At 45.6% G+C, this 21,933-nt stretch overlaps 1 protein-coding gene across 5 annotated transcripts in view; it reads right to left on the reverse strand.

The window, feature by feature from the left end:
* Positions 1 to 21,933, reverse strand: part of NTRK3 (neurotrophic receptor tyrosine kinase 3) — a 220,836-nt gene that overhangs the window by 54,505 nt on the left and 144,398 nt on the right. Inside the window, exon 13 of one of the 5 annotated variants that reach the window (XM_072870117.1) lies at positions 17,655 to 17,773. The exons of the other annotated variants lie outside the window; for them this stretch is intronic. Within the exon in view, the coding sequence (XP_072726218.1) occupies positions 17,655 to 17,773 (119 nt within the window). Of the gene's footprint in view, positions 1 to 17,654; positions 17,774 to 21,933 lie in introns of those variants that run through there. 5 annotated transcript variants of the gene reach the window in all.

Genomic DNA, 21,933 nt, shown 5'->3' on the forward strand with positions numbered 1-21,933 from the left:
CATCTTCTGCTTTTTTTTTCCTTTTTTTTTGCTTCTGGGATCTCTGGGTACCTATGCCTTTTCTTGCCCCATGCCCAGTCATTCTCCCACCAACAACTTCCTTTGGTGGTCATGAAACAAGCGGCTAATGCAGCCAAACTCATGGAACAAGAAAATTCCAGAAGTGAGGCCATATGGAATAAAAACATGATGTGTTGAAAGACAGATCTCAGGCTGAAGTTATGATTTTATTAGAAAGTCTCTCTCCAATTTGCCTAATTTCCAGCTCTCCCCTTCCTTCCCACCTCCTCCGACTCCCTTTCTTGCAGGACCAACACAGGAGGTGCGTTTACATCTATGGCTTGATGAGGTGTTCCCTCAGACTCATGTTTTCCTAACACCCTGAATAGACCTTGCTCCGTCTTTGTTTCTGCCTGAGGTTTCCTTGGCTTTCTCCCTACTTCTTCTGTCTGCACAACCCCATCCCTTTTTTCATCTTGCCAACTTCTCCTGCAGAAGGAAACCCCTGAAGGAGGAGTAATGTGAGACAGCTCTGCCTGCTGGGCTCTAAAATTACTGTGGTTTGGGTGATTTTGGCAATTGTTATGAGGCAGCAAATTATGCAGAGAGGAATAAAGAGAAAGATGGATCGTACAAAGGAATTAGCTAATCTGATGGGGATAGCAGCTGGTCCTCATTTAGCTCTCCAGGCCTGTGCATAGCTGAGGCTTCCTGTACTCCTTTGGTCTATGTCTGAGTCACAAGTAGGATGCAATGAATATTGGACTGGTGCTCCTGTGATGCTTCACACAAAGAGAAATCCACCTTTCCTCTCAGGTCCCCCTTGCTGCTGAAAAACGAGCAGGGTAATGGCAGGGTGGCTCTAGATGAGAGAAAGGAGCCCACCAGTACCCTGGGTCCATCCTGCAGAACAGGACCTCTGAAAGGCAGTGGCTTGGCCATGCATTGTCTCTGGACCTGCTCCATGGTGGGATCCGACACATTTCACAGACACTGGCTGAGCCGAGGCACTGTCGTGCCAACACCACCTTCCTCTCCTTGGCAGAAACAGAACGCTTTGAGGAGCGAGAAGTGAACCAGAAAAAGTTCTCCTTGGACAAGGCTTTGGAAATCCCTCATCACCAGGAGTTCAGGACTATTTAAGGAACCATGTGCTCTTGTTAGGACACTGCCCTTCCTTCCCTGATAGTACTGCCTTATCGTATCCCCGCTGTGTCCTGCCTTTATTATGATTATAAATGAGAATCCATCTTGGTTTATTGTCTCTGACACTCCCAGCATGGGGAGAACATGGGGTAATAAAACACTGTATATTTGTCCATTTTTCTGTCTTTCATCTTTCAGTGATGTCTCATGCCATTATGAGCCAGATGGTTGGGGTGAATTTTCACAGAAAAACATCAAAAACTTCACTGCATGCAAGAGGGAAAAAAAAAAAAATCCTACAGTTTTCTCCTGTGGCAAAACATCAGTATCTGCACCAGGGGAAAAATACCCAGTTAATTCTTCTTAAGGGCCCTGGTGAGACTCGAGAAAACATTCTTCAGTGCTGGTAGCCTCAGAAGACATGATTAATTGCAGATGCTGAAAAGGTGCATGTTCAGCTTTAACCGAACTACAACCGACTGGATGATTGTAAGTTGGTATTCAAGACACATGGGGAAGGTAACCTACTATGATCTTCAGCTACAAAACCAAGATTTTATATATATATTTATATATATATATAATATACTGCTTAACAGCTTAAATTTAAATGTGTATACTGGAGTTTTACAGCAAGAACATACTGCTAGTGGAAAGGACCAAACTGAGCAAGATTGCTGAGAAAGGAGGGAAAGGGAGATAATATTTTGCAGTTAGCTGAGGATGCAGAGAGATAAAAAGGACCTCCCAAAGCTGGCAATAGCAATTTGTAGATTAATATATGTGGCTGATGCTGCAGAACATGGAGTGGGGCATAATGGTGGAAAGATCTCCGATATCCCATTTGCTGTTTCTCCTCGCTAGCCTAGGATGGGTCTCGTTTAATCGGAAAATGTCTTGAACAAGAGTATATATGTTGCTTTCCTGAATTGTCTTAATTGGAGGGCCAGCATCAGATATTGGGATGGTAACATGGAAAAATCAGAGGCCAGTTTCCACTAATCTAATCCATCAGTCTGCCTGCAAATCCTGTTTCATTATTGCAATCTGAGCTTGGAAAGTGACCCCAAATTCAGCTTGTATTATAAAGGTCACTTTGATGTCTTTTCTTTATCAATCAGAGTTTAAATCAAGTCCCTTCACCTTTTCCCAGGGCAGAGATTTTTCAAGCTGGTAATGGGCAAACCTACCCAGATCAGTATCCGAGTGCAGATGAGCACCCAAAGTTCAAAACTTCACTCAGACTTCTTGCATTTACACAGCCAGGCTGCAATTCTCCTGCAAACAGAGCTCACATCAAGTCATCTAAGGTCTCCAGACTAGAAACTGGAATTGTAGAGAAAGCAGACAAAATTAAAAAATAATGAAGGAAAAAATAATTACCGAGCTGTTCAAAATCACATCTTCATTTCTGGAAGGAGTTCCATGAAGGAAAAGATTCCTACGCTGCCCAGCTTGCTTCATTTATCCTTTCTTCATAGGTAGCACTGTGTCTCCGTTGCATGAATTGCAGTCTCGCCATGCCACGTCTCCCCCGGTGTGGGTATATTCCCAGTGCTGCTCACAGTATTGCAGGAGGGTCAAAGAGGTTCTCTCTCTGCTTCTCTTCTCTTGCTTGGGATTCCTCTCTCAAACACATCCCAAATCAGGAGAGGCACTGGGCACATTTGGGACCTCAGCCATAGTCAGCGCTGGTGAAAAATCACTCGCATCCATGGTGTTACAGCAGGGACGACTCTGGCTCCTGCTTTCAGTGTTTCCTTGCAGATTGTTAGTAGACATTATGAAAAACACGGGTGATTAAGACTGACCTCCAGGACACATCACTTTCAACCTCTTTCCAATTGGAAACATTTTAGCAATAGCTCCTTTCTGTCTCTTGCTCTTAGGGCAGATTTCTACGCAGGCTCTTATTTTAAATCCTACACCAATGCTTCTACCCCCAGTCATTAATCTCTGATGCTGGTCCTTGTCAAATACTTGCTGAAAATCTCAGTGTACTATATCCACTGAATTTCCCTTATATATAGTGGCAGTTAGCTCCTTGGGGAATGCCAGCAGATTAGTTGAGTGTGACCTCCCACTACTTCAAACCACATAAGTTTGGCCTTCACAGAGAGCTGCTTTTCCAGGTGTTCTCCCACAACATCCCTTAAAGTTTAAGAAGATTTCCAAGAATTTTCCAGAGTAAACATTAAACTTACTGGTCTGTCTCTTGTCCCCAATATGTCCACCCACATTCCAACTCTCATCCATCTGCCCCATTTTAGACAGGCAATTTAAAATGTCAGTGAAGAGCTTGGCGAGTCATGTGCATGCCCACAGGTGTGTACGATACAGGATGTGCTCTCCATCTGTAGAGGATGCTCACCTTGTCCCGTGCCCTTGAACAGCTGGCCGCTGATATGGGGAGATCTTTCTCTTAATCCTCTATAAAGTTGGATGCAATTTTGGCAGATATTTGAAAATATATAAAAATATTTAATAATCCTTCTCTCCTCTTATCACTGACTTAAGCTGGCTTTCGTTCTCTGTCACCAAAGTTCTCATATATCAGTCTCAACATAAGCACTTTCTCCTCCGTATCCCCTGTACCAGCTCACTGTTGTCCTCAAAACTCCAAACCCCTCCTTGCTGTGAGGCCAGTTTTGTTGTCTCTCAGAGATACTTCTGTGCAAAAGGACCTTGTTATCTGAAATACACCCTCAGCATCCCATAGGGCTGCTGCATCCCATCCTTGTTTTTTCTCCAGCTTTCTTCTTCCTCCCCTCTCCTTTCACTGTGATACTTCAGCAGTGCCCCATCACGGTCTCTCTCTTGCTTAGCCAGCCTGGAGTACGTCAGTCCTTTCATCCCTTCTTTTATTGTCTTTATTTTTACTAGACTGAATGTTTAGGACAGCCTTCCCAACTGTATCTTAAAGACCTGCACTAAAGCCCAGCCAGCTTTCTTCAACTCATTTTGCATTCCCTATAAGCCTGCTCACCAAAAGGCCAGTGGTTTTGTACGGCTGCCCTTTCTGCAGACCCTCCTCAGCACTTCAGCTCTGCAGGGAATATAATCACTACATCCTAGATGCTCTTCAATTTCAAGTATATTTATTACAGCTGCTCAATTTCCTTTAATCTGCCATTTCTCCTTCTCCTCCCCCCGCAATTGCCTTCTTTTCACTGAACTATAAGTGTGCTGAAGGAGGCTTTTACCTCTGACCCTCGCTGCCCACTCCAGCCCCATCCCTGCACAGACTCACGCTGGGTGCCTTGTGCACTGAATATCGCTCGTTACCCATGTGGCTTAATGAATGCACTGGGCCCGTTGCAAACAAGTGCAAATGTCACAGACAGCACTCTCCCACTGGTGACCCCTCGGGACTAATTGAGGGAGAGAAGACAACACTTTCATGCACAAATTGCCTGTATCATCAGCACTGAGATGGAAATAAAGACTGAGAAACTCTTCCAGGCCTGTCTGAGAAAAGGAAACCTTAATGACAGAGAGTGCATGTGTCTGCCAGAGTCTTGTAAAACAGCGTACTTCTGGGGGGGTTCAACTATGTATTTATGTAGAGGATGTGTGTCCCTTTGGTGACAAGGTTGAGTGTAAAACCACAAACATCCCTTCAGAGCTGGAGCTGAAACAGCCAGAGAAGTCCCAGTTGATACGAAAGACATCAACATGCCTTCCTGTATGTTAAGCTGTGTGAGCACGCACACACCCCGAGGTTTAATTGGTGTATTAATGTATTAAAGCACTGACACAAACAAACAGGGACCGCTTTCATAAGCTACAAAGTCCTTGAGTACATTGCAATTAGCTGAGCTTGTTAAACCACTTAACAAGCAATAGATAGCATGTGTCTGATGCCCCTGCACCTTGGCTCAGTGGGAAAGAGAGGCAAGTGCTCAAATATGAAATGAGTTCCGTTCTTAGGTGAACCCCTAAGAAATATCATTTCATTCCCTGTCATAGGGAACTTCTGCCCAGGGCAGAGACAGCTGAGACCAGTGCCAGGGTCACAGGTTTCTCTGGTCACAGTCCCCATACTTCCCCTGGGGTCCTGTTGCCTGTCTGGCCATGCACTCCCATGTGCTTCTGCAGGAACTGCATCAGCCTGGGGAAGGCAACACAGTTGCCTCAGTTTCCCTTCCTAAAAATGGCCTCCAAACTATACCCTTAGCAAGTCATATTGACTATTGATTGCAAAAGTGCTCTAAAAACCTTCAAATAGGACAGATACAGAAAAATGGAAGCAACTCAGCAGGACAAACCACCACACAGACAGCATTTCTCAGCAGATCCCAAAGCTTTACAGACTAACTGTAGATTCATAGGAGTCCTTTCTCCTTTGCAATCCTGTCCTCTCAACTCACTACACAATGATTTCACATGAGCAATCTCACCCCTTAGCCCTGACTGGAAGGGGGTAGGGGAAATGCATTTCCCTGTGCTTACCCAGGACCTTTATTTGGGGACCAAACCTGGAATCTGTTGGACGAGAGACTCTATGAAGCTCCCTGAGGATATGCCTGATTCGGTTAGAGAAGAGGACAGAGCTGCCATGTGCTCCTTCCACAATCAGGTGGCTCCCAGGCTGTGTCCAGTGGTTTCCAAAGAAAGGTGGGAAGGGCAGGCACTGGGAGCATGGAGGAGAAAGCGCTGTGTCAGACACAGCGGAGGTTTACCTTTTCAAATGTCAGGCTTCTTTCCTTTCAATGTCTCCTCTTTTGGGTATTCTGGGGAGGAAAACCCTAAAAACTGTTTCTGAGCCAGGTAACTGAGGGGTGTCAAGCATTTGGCAGTATCTGACCCTCCAGTATGTCGATTTGGATGGGGTACGGTGAGAGGAATATACTCACGTACAACACAGTGGTGCTACCTTGACTTTCACCAGCTCACAAAGTGGACCAAAGTAGCAAGAGCCAGGAAATCATCCAAAACACAGCCCAAAAGCTTTCTGTCATTACCAAGTGAGTCACTACCAGGACTCATGCGGTGATCACTCTTTTCTCACTCCCTGAGGGGTCCCAGGAAAGGGGAAAGTCAGCACGAACACAACCAGAGCAGGCAAGACGTCTCTAGGGTTACTCAGCATCCCTGAATGCGGAATGGGCAGGCAGTGCCTTAATTTTATCCCAAATTCCAGCTTACACCACAACGATACCACCAATCCACTATGGCTATCCAGCACCTGACAACTTTCCCCAGCACATCACCACACACAAGAGCAGCTTTCGGAGAGCACGCAGAGAAGCTCCCTTAAACACCGCCTCCACCCAAGTCCACCACGGGCACTTGCAGCTCTGCAGCTATTCCTAGATCCCCACTGGATTCTTCTTTTCATCTTTGTTCTGCCTCCTATTCTAGTGCTGAACCCCAGGCCTGCTGCCTTGGAGCTTCCTCCAAACGCTGCATTCATCCATTTTTAAAGGTGACCTTCCAACTTTAAAGGAAGTTAGCAACCCTCACTGTCTTCATTTGCCCTCTCCTTCTTTTCAACCTGCTTTTTATTATTAATTAAAAAGGGGCCTGAAAGGTTTCTCTATTAAAAAATAAAAACTTTTGAAAGAGCATGTTTCCAAATCATTTCTCTCCCAGTTTTTGCAGCAGCCTTCTTGGGTATCACGGCGCTTGCTTGCCACAAACTATCAGCTGCCCGCTCTGATGGTGAAACCTGCTTGGGTGTTTGGGTTCCTCCCATCCCCACAGATGCCTGCCATCCCCACCCCACTGCTGGCTTCCCCCTCCCTCGTGCTGTCACTGCTGTTTGGCAAAGCAGTGCCCTGAAATGTTCTGGGTGAAAAATAACCTTTGAGGGTGGAAGCAGGGGTTATTTTTAACTTGGTTCATACTAGACACCTGGGTTACACTGTGGCCTCATAAGCTCTTGTGCTGGCACAAATGAAGAGCAGCAAATAAATGAAGTTATCTTTATCTCACCTTACTGCCAAAGCTGCATCTTACAAGCCCTGGGGCCATATAGCAATAGAAAGGGAAGGTGTCTCCAGCCCTTAGCAATAATAATATTACTCTTGCCAATGAATTGGACACAGTAATTAAAAAGGTAGTAAAAAAGCAACATGATAGTTTCCTGCTGTTGTGATACAACATTTTGCTATTTAATCAGGACTGGCAGGACTTGAATTTTTACTGCAGTACAACTGAAATAAGAAAGAAAACTACGATTTTATAAAATGAAAGCTCAGCTTCCAGCCCTTCTCTTAGAGTACAGAATCAAATAAAAAAAAAAAACCCACAAAAAACCACAACCAACCAACCTACCTCTCTTCCACCAGTGTTTTCACTTTTTGGACTGAGTTCTGGTGCTATTCAGACTGTTTATGTTGAATATTTCTTTTTGCCAAGAGGTCAGGATGCCACAAACCGGTGCCATGCAGCTGAGCTCTGGATTTAGTCATCGGCATCAGCCTCCACCCCAGAAATCATAGACATTTTCTGTACTATGGACATCTGGCTGCCAGGAACAAGGCTGACACCCACAAACTCATTTCGTGCTGACCACCAAGTGACCACAAATGAGCAGGAGCCCTTATTCACAGCTGGCTTGTGCCACACTGAGCCTGGAAGTGGCTGGCTCAGTCAGAAAGCAGCCAGCTTCTCTTTCCAAACCATTCTATTACATTTTTTCCTGCAGCTGTTTGCCAGACCCAGTGTTAACCCTTCAACCCTGCTTGACCCCAGAGCATACCTAGGACTCTTTCATTCTCCATCCAAGCCAATGTGTCCACGCTTTTCCCAGCAGCCACGCTGTGCTTTCACACGCTCACTAGGACATGCCTTTTACTCCTTTAAAGGCCAACCATCAAGCTACACAACAAGGGAAGCAGCTGATTAGGTTCTTGCTGCAATTATCTACTGAAAGTAGGAGAGTACTTCAGATTTTTAGGAGAAAAGAGGGCTTCCCAAAGCAAAGGCAGGATTGCAGGGAGAAGGTGCTACCAGGTCAAGATTTAGTACAATAAATAATGGAAGGTTCCTCGCCTCACACCCTCAGCTTTTCCTTAGCTCTGATGCTCGGTTTCATCTTTGGGCTATGAATGATTCATGGAGCCTTAAAATATATATAATCTATATCTCCTAGAACAAAGAGTCATTATTCAGGGGGTTGTGAGAGAGCAGGGAGCAGCATGTGAGTTGCCTACACTTGGGCTGGGATGTCCCTTGGGAAAGGACCCTTGTGGCTCCCCGCTTCTTTCCAGACCCAGAAGCCGTTCCGAGCTTGAACCTCAGCTCTGCAGGAGACTCCATCTCAGTCTCTACGACACAGGGACGTGCTTGCTGCTGAGGGTCTCAAGAATTGCTTTCTTGAATCACATCCAGGACCAGCTCAGAGCCAGGCTCTTCTCATCCATCCCTGGCAGCTGGAGTGTACAAATACCACCAGTGCACTGCAGGGGACTTAAATAATTTATGCAGGATTACAGATGGGGAAACTGCAGCAAAAACTTGCCTCCATGTCACAGCCTAATCCACTGAGGACTTTACCATCCTGACTTCCAGTTCTCTGCCTGGGGCAAGAGATCACATTTAATGATTGTGTCTCTTCCCTTGGAAATCCAACACCACCTTTCCACCATCAATATTTGATTCCTACTGTGCATACAAACACACACATCCCTGCACCATGATCAGCAAACATCTACTTACTTCTCCAGACAAGAACATCACTTTGGGCAATTCCAAGGATGTTATGTCAAAGTAACCTCCTTTCCAACCGAAGAGATGGCCATCCTCTGATTTCTTGTTGGGGAACCTAAGCATGGGTCTGGGTAAGATCTGGTGAAAGCTCCAAGCCCATGAGGATCCGTCCTTACTCAGAAGGGAGCACAGGCAAAAGCGCAGGCAAGAGATGGAGAGGTTTCAGACAGGGCAGGCTTGGCAGCAAAGTTCTCCGTGGCTTGTGTCCAGCAAGCTATGGGATGCCTCCCTCGCCGTGCTGGCAGGCTAACAGCCCAGGTAGCTGGCAAACCTGAGCTTCACAGTGCCATAAACTAATGGCACAGACATGCCCCAAAAGGTTGAACCATCCTTTCAAGGGATCACCCAAATATATTCCTGTGCAGCCCATTTGTTTTCAGTGGTCCTTTCAGGATCAAAGAGCCAGGTTTCAGTCTATGCTGTATCTACAGTTCATGATCACCACATTTCCTTGCTCTTTGGGGCCTTAGAGGTCTTCTTCCTTAGAAGGGACATTGTTGATCCTTACCCATTTGGGTGTACCTGATGATACCTTTTATGCTCAGGAGTCTTCTTTATTTCCTAAGGGTGACTCTCTTTTTTTGGTGAGAGATATTCTCCTTCCCTTGTAAGACTGCTATTGATATCAATCTGGCAATTTTCTTTGAGGCTCAGGCCAGCACCACTGAATCCAAGGAAGGAAATTTGGCACAACATTAGATGCTTCACTCATTACAGCCATGCAGAGGAGCTTAAGGACCTACACAGAACAGTACCCAACTCCCAGGAGTCTCCTCTGAGGTTAACAGGATTAAACTGAACATTCAGTCTAGTCACAGGACTGTAGTTTCATCCAAGATGCACTGTCAGGGACTTTGCTGCCTTCTTCTGAAGCCATGGCTACAGATCTTCTGTTGGGATTGAGTGCCAAGTGTTTCATGTGGCTACAAAAGAGGCGATCCATCTGAAATGCATGCTCTGCTGCACCGGGCAGAAGGGTTAAGGCACACCAGAGCCATTTTGCTTATTGCCGATGAAAATGACTGGTGCTACCACCAAGTAGCCACCCTTGCAGTTCTGTGCTCCCGAGCTTTCTAAAGGAATGAACAGCCATGCTGAACACCTCCCACAGCTCTGCCATACCTACTGGCACCCTGCTGCATTCCCCAGCCACCAGCCCTGACCTGGGCTGTCAAACAGAAGCAATGGTGGGGGTTAACCTTGGTCTCCAGCAGCACTTGGCTCTTCTGGTTTTCGGCTCTCACACAGCGAGAGATCTGCAGCATTTCCAGCCAGAAGAGCCCCTGCTAGTTCCTAAGCAGGGACTGACAGTTTCTCACTGATACTGTCTAATGCAGTCAGTTATCCTTTATGCATTTAGAGCAGATCCATCAACATAATTCCTGCTAGAGGTCTGAATTCAGCATATTACACACAATAGCTCCCTGGAAGGAGAAAAATTACTTACCTGTCTTCAAGCGAGTCCTTTCTCAGTCGCCTGCAACGTCTGTGCACTGTGAGATGTGATGGCTTTGGGGGACGTGTACCTCTGGAGTTGGTCTAGCAGTGCTGAGTGTATGACTGGAGCTTAAACACTCTTAAACTTGCAACCCCCTCTGGCATCATTTGATGAACAAATGTGTCTCAGGAAACACAAAGCAAACCTGCAGCCACCTTCAGCAGTCTACAGGGGACTGGACCAGGCACTACCAAGGAAGGAGTGACTGTGCACAGCTGCTCCTATCATCCCCAAATATTGCTTGGCATTGATGCAGCAAAACCAAAATGCTCTGTTCATCCAGAATACCTCTAAAATTAACAGGCAACAAGGCCTCATGAGGAAATCTGAGCAGAGGTACAACTCTTTAGCCTGGCAAGACGAGCTCACACTGGTGGTGTTTGAAATGTACATACTGCATTATCATGATGCCACCTTACATCCCTGTTATTGGTACCAGGGACTGAATCCCAGCAGGATCAGGCCCTGGACAGATGCAGAACATCAACTTGCAAGAGCATGAGTTCCTTCTCTCTTGTATCAGATGTCGCCATACGCTCCACCGCCTCACCGGTCTAGTCCACAGGCTGCAAACATCCCTCCCTCCTTCTCCCAATTATCTTAATAAACAGCCCGGACACATCTCTGACTCACTTAAGATAATGATGACCTGGCCATGATTAGCTTATTCAGACATCCTGGCAGTTTACCGAGCCTAATGCGACTCCAGTCTGGCTCTTTCTGACTTCTCATGAAAGAGGCTGACCTCCAGCAGCAGCTGCGCTGCGATCAGCAGATAGAGACCCACATACAGATCAGACACAGGCTGCTCCCAAAATTCAGGCTGGAGCCATGAAGGCTACTTGCTCTGAAAACAAGCTCTTAACTACTCCAAAGGCCTGGGGAACAGCAGTTTTTCTTGCCTGCAGACAAACCTGGTGGGGTGGTACCAGTCCCAAGATATGAAACAGAAACATGGGGTTAAAGACAACCCCGTATACCAGACTACCGAAAAGCATCTCTGCGTATTAAATTTCTGGCGGCCTGTCTGAAACATTCACTCACCCAACCTGAGAGCAAAAGCAGCACCAGTCAGCCAGTCACACAACATGAATATTTGAAGCAAACCCTTGGAGGAAAAAGGCCAAATAGTCTGAAATCATAGACAAATCCTTACAAAAAGTCAACTCATCTGCAGGAATCGGGCACAGGTCACAAATGACTCACTAACAGCAGAGCAAATCATTTAACAAGTGCTTGGAACGAATCCCTCCACTTTGTAGAGAACAACCAAAATTTATTCCTGCTGATTAGTCAGCAGTTACACTCACAAGTTCAAAATTAATATCAAAGTTCAAATGTAATTGTCTTGTACTTGCACTCTGCTTTACTGCTGGAGAGACCATCTTCTTCACTTAGCAAAGGAATCATCCTGCATTTATTTACTGGGGCTGGGAGTGTGGGTTGGGATTTATTCTAGCTATTAAGTTGACAAACTCAAAGCCTGAACTCTACCTCAAAGCGCTGTCTAGCAAAAGCTTAGTTAACACTCTTTTGAATTTCTGTACTGATTTCAGTAAGAACAGGCACTTACAACTTCTCTGGAAATGAATTATCAAATCCCAATAAAGAAAACGGACAAACAACTCCCAAAACTCCAATGGTGCATCCAAGGAGGGGAAATTTGGAACTGAAGAACAACGTTAGGAACTGACACAACCAAACTGAGCTCCCAGCAGATGCAGAAAGGTGCCATATCTGCACCCCTTAGCCCTCTGTGTCTTCCCCACATGTCAGTTTACAAGAAACACAAAGGAAGCCACATTGGGCAAATAACTTATTTTTACCATTGGGTTTCCTATGGTTTTTTTTAGGGGTCAAGGCAAAGCAGTATCTCTGTGATCCCCCATGCTGTGGACACAGGGTAGGATGTCAAGAAGCTCAGGCCAGGCACAAGAAGCTCAGGCCACCGGAGATGTGGGGCCAGCAGCTGATGCTCTGTGGCATCAGACCACATGCTAAGCACCACCAAGGAGCCTGCCTGTCATGAGGAGTGTGTTGGGGGGAGACATCAGGGAAACCACAAAACATACAGGCAAAGCAAAATGCACCACAACAGCAGAAGATACCTTGTTGCTTCACCAGGTAAAGCACCTTTTCCACCTGTGTGTGTGTCGGTCTCCCGTCACACTCTTTCCCCTTCAAAGCGTCTGTATGCACATTCCCGCAGCTTGTTAAAATTTTCTGCCAATTGATCAGGGTCTGCAGGCACTGGTAAAGACACAGTTAATAAGGACTCTTTGACTCATTGCATAAACCGCACCAGAAGTGCTTCAAAACATTAAGCAAAAATGAAGTCACCCGGCATTGATTTCTTGCATGGTCTCTTCCTGCTGCTCCTCCAAACCTGTGTTTTTTAGCTTTACGACTGTGTCTAGGCCTCTTTATCCTCTGCTAATGCCAGGGCTTAACCCTCAGGATCTGCAGCTTGTTCTGGGTACAAATCAGAGCAGAGCAATGATGCACTGCTGCAGTTTGCTGAAATAGCAGAAGCACCTTCCTCTGTCCACAGCTCCTGGGACTTCTGCCCCACCACCCCGGTCACAGACACATGCTGGAAAGGCCAAAGACCTGGTGGCAGAGAAAACTACCACCTTTGAAGAAGCTACAGCCTCTTGAGAAAGAAGGGCTGGCTCCTTAAAAGCACGTCTAAATAAACAAAAGAGCAGCAAAACCATCAAGACTCATCCTGTGCAACTTGGATAAGCAGCTACAGACTCAGTATACCCCAGTTGTGACCTACAGCATCACACACATCAAACACTCACCTGCAGCCAGTCCAAGCCCAAGGTCCCACCGAGCCACACGTTGTTTCCATCATGCAGAGAGGTATTGTGCCAGAATCATACTGTGCCCATCACACTCATTCCAGGCATGAACTAAAAGAAATGTGACTCCACCTTTTTAGAGTCAAAACACAAGGAAAGAAAACTTCTCTGCTTGTTCACATGCAGGCTCCACACTCTACAAGAACTGAGAAGGCAGGGTTGTGATTTTCAGGAGGGGCTGATATGTACTACTGTCTGCACCGTACCAAACCAGTACCCCAAGCTCCTTCAGTAATAAGCTCTGTAAACAGCTCAAGAGCCATTTGAAGCCAGTGTGGGAAGGGAGAGCAAGACAGCAGTATCAACTCACAGTTCAGCTGTCTTGAAGAGCACAGAGCCTTCGCATGGGTGAAGGCAACACACAGGGAACAGAGGCAACCAAGAAGCAAGCACAAGGAGAAACAAGTGCCCAACCCCTCTGCAATGCATGTCAGAGCCCATGGGCATAGTTAAGCTATCTCCTTGGGAACTGGCAGCAGCGAAAACATTGTGGGAACTCATAGGTAAGGAATCAGTTGCCCTGAAATACAAAGCAAGGTAGACTACAGCTGACCATACCAGCAGCCTAAGTAAATGGTTAATCAACCCCTTGTTTGCAATGTCTCTGGGCTGTGAAACTTGATAACAGACCCTGGATTAGCGAGGAGGAAAAGGCAGAGCTTCCAACACCTGTGTTTGTTTCACACACCTCAAAAAGGAGAGGGAAATAGGGATGAAATCCGATGCAGCTCAGCTGCCCATCCCGTGTGTAAGGTTATATGTCAGGAGACAACCATTTGTCTCAGGCATAGCAGACATTCCTGGAAAGGTAAAGATCTCAGCCATCACCTAATCCTGTGAACCACAGCACCCAATCACTTCTAGAGGCATACATTAGAAGGGAATAGCATGCAGAAATTCAGTCATAGCATCATTTTGAGATATTTGCTTGAAAGTCATGCCAGGAAGTTATAGGAACAGAAGGATGCTGGAAAACTTGTTTCTATTTTGCTCATCAAAACTCTCACCAGGTTTTCAAAGAGGGTTCCAGCACCATCCACCAATATCAGCTCAAACACACCCCCGGCCTCATGCCTGTCAGCTGCAGGTTGGCACCGCAGCTTTAAGTCACATAAATGACATCTCCCATTAACGATACCAAGACACAGCCACTAAAACACATCCTCATGCTGAGCCCCACATGCTGCAGAGTGGCTCCTCTCTCCTCCTGGAGCAACCAACCGTCCTTACATGAACTCCTGATGAGTAACCCAAGTGCAGCACTTGCTTGTTACCCCACCACCTCTACATCACACACATCCTTGCTGGCTTAATAGGAGGCTAATTGCCCCGATGAAGGGACAACAGTCCAACACCCAAGAGGAGAGCAATTTGCACAACCAAGCAGGGAGACCTGCAGCAACAGCATGTTCTGAAACAAGAACACTGCAGCCAGAACAATCTTTTAGTGTCAAGTTCCCTGAGAGATAAGGCTCCTAATAAAACTCCTTCCACTAAGTGTAGAAACTTGCCTTGGCAAATCCTGACACCATCTCCCACCAGTACTGCCTTGTACCTGAGAATATGACCATTTTGAGCTACAAAAAAACCAGGTTGTCAACTGAGATCAGCAGCAGCTAAGCTCGCAGGCAAGAAAACATCTTTGTGCCTGATGAGAGTAACAGAAGCCAGAGCTACACCTGAGCAATGTTCACATCACAACAGTAAATCCCACCATCCACACCCCCTGAAGAAGCAAACCAACCAGACTCCCCACACATGGACCATCTCATGAAGAAGTAGACTATAGTATGTGTCATTCTGAACGTTTATTTATTTTGTCTTCAAAGAAGAGACCTGATGCAGCTGTTTCGTTAGAAAATAAAGTGTTTATTAAGAAACTAGACATTGAACACCCCTATAGTCTCTGTGAAAAGGGACCGTCCCATTTCCCATTAGCACAGGATGATAGTTATGGCAAGATAAGAATGCTCAAAGATGGAGGAGTCTCATTGACAGAAAATGAGGTAATGATTTACAATAATTAAAAATAAAATAAAATTTAAAAAAAAAACATCCTTAGACTTGCTACTTAAAGCCACCAATCGCAAACGGCCATGACTGGCTTTCGTTTTCAGCAGTGAGGAACCAGAGACTTTAATTGGTGTTAAACAAATTGAGACATCGATCACAGTGGGGAGAACTGCTTTAAATTATGCTGTACGGTCCAGAGGATTTCTTCTAAGCAGAGGTGGACCTGAGCTGTAAAATTCAACCCTTCCCCTGCTAGGGTGTTAGGATATAGGCTTCTGGTCCAGGCCCACAGATGTATCTCTACGACTGATACACACAGTTGAGAGCAGAGTCCCCTGAACAGTGCTAGGGAGAGGAGACAGTTCAGACGGACAAGACATCCCCAGGTCAGGTGGGCGACTTCCAGGAGATGGGGAAATTCAGTTCAGACAAGCACCCAGTGATTCACATGCTTGGCGAAGCTCCTCCTCACTCTGTGAATCTGCAGAATTGAGGTGTCAATAACACATGGCCGCAGGTCCTCTCTGGTGGTGCACCTCTTGCATTTCCAGCTCCGATGCGGGCAGGAAACATTGTTGGGAGTTTTGGTCATGGTTTCTGAAGCCATCCAACCTGACCCAGGCCTCCTCATCCTAACGCAGATGCGCCCCATAAGGCATGTCCGTTAACTTAAAGCAATCTGCTACCATTTCTCCTGTACTCTTCTATTGCACTTTACCTTTTTATGCGAATGAACCAGGAGAAGAAGCAAGAGAATGGAATATTCCCAGAGATATCCCTATGGGAAAGCTGGTAATAAAACCACCTGGCAATCTCCAGGGTGGTTCACGCAGGATGCCCGTAAAGGCAGGATGAAACAGAACATCCCATTCTGAGGCTTCTGCCCAGTTCTGGCAGAGGGGGACCGTGACTTTTTCCAGTGGCAGAGACCCTTCAGGGCTGGTGATTTAGAGACATCCCTGATGTGATAAGGTCGTCTCAGGCCACCGAGAAGGCAAGCAAAGCTGAGTGGCTGGTGAGCAAGCTCCTGGTTCAATACTCCTCTCAGAAAAGGATCTGGCCACACCTGAAGATTTTGGAAGGTTTTTTTTCCTCTAGAGAAAATCTGCTTTGCTTATAGGTTATCACTGACATGTGTGAGCAAATTTGTATTTCCCATACACGTGACGTCCAGAGAGTCCAAGGAAAGCCCTGCAAGTTGCTGGAGGGCAGCTGGCTTCTCTTGAGGACGGGACCAAATGGTTTACTTTTCCATCTGAGAGGCTTTGGATGAAGTAAGACAAAAGTGGGATGGGAGAGGGGGAGAGGATACAAATATCGGCCAGAGAACAGGATTGATATTCCTGTTCCTGATATGCCAGAGAAGAAGCAACAGAATACTTATTTTTCCTCCCCTTCAGTCAGTCTGCCTCAAGCTGATGGTTCTGGGTATGTGACTGGGTTACAATCAATCTCTAGTTGGGTGGGAATACAGGGGAGAGCTAAAGGGGGCTGGAAAAGGCCCAGCAGCTGGGACCTGCGTGCGTCTGATATGCTTTTCCACTTTGCTTACTGCCCTAGTCCTGGCAAGGACACAGACCCTCCTGCGCTATGGATTCTCCATCCATGCAGGAAGTCCAGGCAACTCCTCAGATAAAGCTCATCATTCAAGCAGCAGGGAGAGACCAGAGTACGACAACGATATAGTCAGATCCAACGAGCCGCTCTAACACACACAGACAGACAGACAAACAAAAAAAGCCTCCTAGAATATGTGCACTTCAAAGATAACCACATTCTCTTCCTGTTAGAGAAGTAAGATTTTTTTTTTCTTTCCATTATTATTCCTTCCAACATTATTTTCTGTGCAAGAACTGGGAGCGGGGCTGCCTTTGTTCTTACCAAAAGTCTTCATTCTGCTTTAGTTTCTTCCAGGCTCCCCGCCTCAGCTCGCTCTGGGAGACCTCTCATGGCGGTGCCACGTAAGAGGTGATGGCGGCATTCACTGGGTGTTGCGAAGACACAAGCTTACAAGGAAAACTCCAAGCAGGGAGGACATGACTAAAGATGTCAGTTTGGTTGGCTTGGTTGGTTTTGTTTTGTGTTTTATTTTAAAGCAAAAGTACAATTATTTACTGTGTTATTAGGATGACTCCTTTCAATTGGGTTTTAATTCTCTTTATTTGCTCTCATTGCTGCTGTTGTGCCTTGCAGGAATATTTAACGAACACAGCGACCATTGGAGGAAAAGAACAACCCTGTTATCTGGTGACAGAAAACCACAGTTTCAGTTGGCTTTAACGTGTGTACAGGCAGGGCTGTAGAGTCCTATTAGGAGGAGACCTCAATCCATACAGACCACGCTTACTGCTTCCCACCATTTTGAGGGCACAGCCTATAAACTTGACATCAGAACAGGGACTTTTAAGGAGTTTTTAAAAGCCATGACGTCCTTTGCTGAAATAAACACTGACATCCTCAACATAAATGCCTTGGTTAAGAGGTTTGGAATGTCCAGGGAGGCTTATTGGATTCAACATAATTTCTCTGAAACCTAAAGGGGAAAAAAAAACAGAAAAAAGAAAAAAGCAAAATAAAGTAAACGAAAAAACAAAAAAGAGCAAAACCAGAAAAAAAGAGAGAGATATCGACACACATGTAATTATTAAAAAAGAACCAAATGAATAACCAGCAAACGGCTGCCATTAAATTAAAGCCAAAATGCCCTCTCTGGGCAGGGCTACCTCACTCTGTCTTTCCATAAAGAACAGGCAATCTTTTCATGTGGTGCGTGCAGACACAAGTGCTCTGAGGACAAGGGGCATGCAAGCAGTTTGGACGGAGAACTGGGAACAACTCTATTCCAGAGGTTCCCACTAATCAGGGGTGGAAAAGTCCTAATTCCTACCTGGTTCATCTTTCCCCTAGGCAGGGAGTGAGGAAAACAGAGAATCCTTCCTACGTCTACTTTTCTGTCATGATTTATTTAGTCTGGCTTAACATTTCTGAAGCTGAAGAGTACCATGCAAGGCTGGGGAGGCCTGACTCTCATAACCCCATAGAATACCTTAGCCCCAGCTGTCCCATCTACACCAAAACCTGCACGCTGGAGGCATCTTCTCCTTGCACAACCCCACCTCTTTAAAAATAATCTGAAGGTTTAGGATTTGCCAGAAATATTGGCCAGATGAAAAGGAAAAATAAGTGGAGCAGAGAACATAGGCATGCTCTTTCCTTCAGTCCCAATGAACTTACTGGGCAAATATAACATTTTCAAGGGCTGTATTAACCATCTCTTCATAATGCCCCTGCCTTGGGATGCCTCAGCCAGGGAAACCCACTACTAGCATGTTTCTAATATAGAAATTATTAGATGTTAATTACTATTAAAGATGAACATTATTCTCTGAAGCTAAATAAATGGAAATATTCAGGACTTGTCAGAGAATAGTTCTCTGGACTGGAGGGAGCAAACCTTTTGTGGAGCGCTGGATGGGAGCTCCAGGAGGGAATCCTTCTGCCGAGATATCCCGTCCCACAGCCCTCTCCTCAAAGTCTGACTGAAGGAGGGCACATTCTGGTTCACTGTTAGGACACATCCTGATGTTTAGCCTACATTTCCCTTCTTCCTGACTTGAACCCTTGTTTTCTATCATCTTTTGTGCTAAGTCCTGCAAGTTCTTGCAGAAGAGACCCACGCATTTGTCTTCAGGTGTCAGCTCATCATTTTTTACATTACTTTCTCAGACACCCATTTGTATCAGTATTTCTACAACTGAAGCCATCCCAATAGTCTGGAAAGAGACAAGGCAGGAATAGGCATAGGTCCTTGAAGGTAGCTGCTAAGACTGCAGTGAAGTTGCACTTAGCTCAGATCAAGTATGTGGACATAAGAGGCTTCTACACCAGCTTACCACAATCCCCAATATAGATCCACCAGGTTGCCAGGATCAAGACATGCATGGCAGTATCCTGGGGATTGCTCTAATCTTTCTCAACTTCTCATGGGCCCAAAGGGTTTTTCCAAGAAAATTACTGGGATGTCTTGGCTACACAATTGCTCTAAGGTCTGGAAAATGCTCCTGCTCCTCATACAGTCACAGGATCCTCCACAAATCAGGTAAGTTAGCCCAAGTCTGGCATCACTAGAGCAGCATGGAGCAGCTTGGATGCCCTTGTGAATTGATCTCAATAGGAAAGGTGCTTTCCACTAGGCTAGGAACAGAAAGTTTCTCACACGAAATCTACACTAGCCAGAATATTATTTTACCCCTATTTCTTCTTTCTATTCTTTCTTTTATATCTATTTATATTTCTTCCCTGCACTGTCTTATTCCATCTCATCATGAAACGCATACCTCTTTTGATGAACCTGAGGATGCAGACAAAAGCTGTTTGTTTGGTTTGGAACAGGTTAAACTTGTTTGGGGGAAACTATCTGTTATTCTCAGTGGCCCTGAAGGGCTGATCCACATGGGAGAGTAAGCCAGGCTCAGCTTCAGTTCATGTGTCATAAACAAAATGCATAGGCAAATTCCAAGTGTTGAAATATCATTAGTAGTGAGAAAGAGCCTAGCTCAATTCTCAGAGCCAAAGCAGAGTTTAAAGTGCTGATGCTTGGAAATGTGTATGTAGACTAAGTCCATTTCTTATCAGAGTCACTGGGAGACAAATAAACATGGCATCCCTGAACGTCACTATTTATCGTGTTTCATTTTTCATAATATAAATATATTTTATGGCCACCAAAGGATAGCTGGGAAAGTCTATACTCAACAATACGAAGCATCTCCAAGGAGCACTCCTGTCTGCTTTATTTTCTTTGCATTTCTTAGCTCTGCTAAATTAAGGCAATTCCATTTCTGCCCGACCACATCCAACAGACCTAAAAATCCACTAGGGACTCACAGCCTCAGCAAAGGGACATGTGAAAATTAGCAAGACTTAAGGCTGGGGACGCCGAGGGCTTTGCTCTTTGTCGTCAGCACTATGCTGTGAATCCCAGCTGCAGGGATCTCCAGTGACAGCAGGGTCTTTGCAGAATGGGAATGCAGTAGGGGTTACCCCATAACTGACATGCAGTCGCTACTGAGGGACGATGAGGAACGTGGCAGGAGGACAGCCTACGTTTCTGAAGCTAGGGGCTGAACACACATACCGCTGACTTGGGAAAGCAATGCAGCATCAGTCATTTTGGCATCCTCTCCTTCTGATTTATTAAAGTCCCCAAAGAATCTGAAAAAAACCCATGCTTCTCTCCTGACTGGTTTTGTCTCTTTCCTAACTGCTGTCTCCCATATTGTACTGCTACCTTCAACCCCATTCTCTTGTATGGAGCAGAAACCAACAAGGCTTTTGCTAGGTTTATGTCTTCACTGTCAGATGTGAGATGGATGATGTTCACTGAGATGTCCAGGGTTAAAATGGGTGAATCTCAACAGGTTCAGAGTTTGGATGCTGCTATGACAAATGTCATCTTTCTACCAACAAAGCTATTAGCTCTTGAAAAACTAGCTTGGAAATGTCTTAAAGAACTTGAGGGCTTTGTTTTACTTATTTTTTTTCCAAAAGAAAAAAAAAAAGAGAGAGAAAGAAAAGTGTTCACCATCTTAGAAGGAGTTGGGGAAATTTTAAAAACAATCCCATTTGGGGAGTTTCACATTTGTCAGTGCTAGCTGGAACATGGGAGGAAAAATACTATCTTTGACACTGGTTGTAGATTTGGAGGGAAACTCCAACATACAAGCCTGAAAATAGTAAGGAGGTAAAAAAACCCACCCTGTGGAATCAAATCAAAAGCATCTCCAAAGACCTACAAAACTGGGAAGGGTCTGACAGAGTAAACTTTGTGCTTCTCCCTGTTCTAGTGAGACCACTTTTTAAATTAAAACATGATACTGTCTCTACTAATAGCCATGGTATGGTAGTGGAATAAATGTATGGAGAGTGTTGGAGAATAAGGAAGGAGGAATGAGCTCTGATTTGCTGTGCAGCTCTAACAGCTTGAGATGGAGGGAGCAGATGGGGTATTTCTCTAAGCAGGCTGGAAGGATGTGGCAATGAAAGGACAAGAAAATTGAAGGCAACCGAACCATGCAATCAGTTTTGTCCTCAACCCTGGCCATCCACTTAGTCCTCCAGTGCTGTCTTGCGTTTCCCAACACCCTCAGCCACTGGGTCTCAGCCACTCTGCCCCATGCAGATGCCCAATCCAGCCTACAGACAGTGCCCTGCAAGGAACACCCTTCCTCCACTGACTGGGAGCAAGACTAAGGAGACAAGCCAGATAATTTCACCTCACCTTCGCTGTTTACCTACAGGTAAAATTGCAGCCATTCAAATATACCATGCTTCTAGAGCTTTTGAGATCTGAGGTGGCTCCAGGTCACCTGAGAAGAGCAGCAGGGAACATGACACGGGGAGGCGAGGGAATGACGCAGAAAATGATGCACAGCTCCTCACAGCAGCCCCATCTGCCACAGCAGGAGTGGTGCAGCCCAGTTTTGAAACCCAGGGATGGAAACTGCTTCTAAATCAGCAGCATAAATTGCTGTGGGAATGAATGAGAAAAGCAATGGGATGCCATGTAACGCCTGGCAAAAATGGGTTAAACAAAACCAGCAAATTAGGGGCAACGAGCTGGCCAAACATAACACTGCTATCCACACAGCCCATGTTAGGCAACAGAGCTTTGATCTCTCTTCTGTGTTACAG

Source organism: Ciconia boyciana, chromosome 8 (assembly GCF_034638445.1).
Source record: "Ciconia boyciana chromosome 8, ASM3463844v1, whole genome shotgun sequence".
Taxonomy (NCBI): domain Eukaryota; kingdom Metazoa; phylum Chordata; class Aves; order Ciconiiformes; family Ciconiidae; genus Ciconia; species Ciconia boyciana.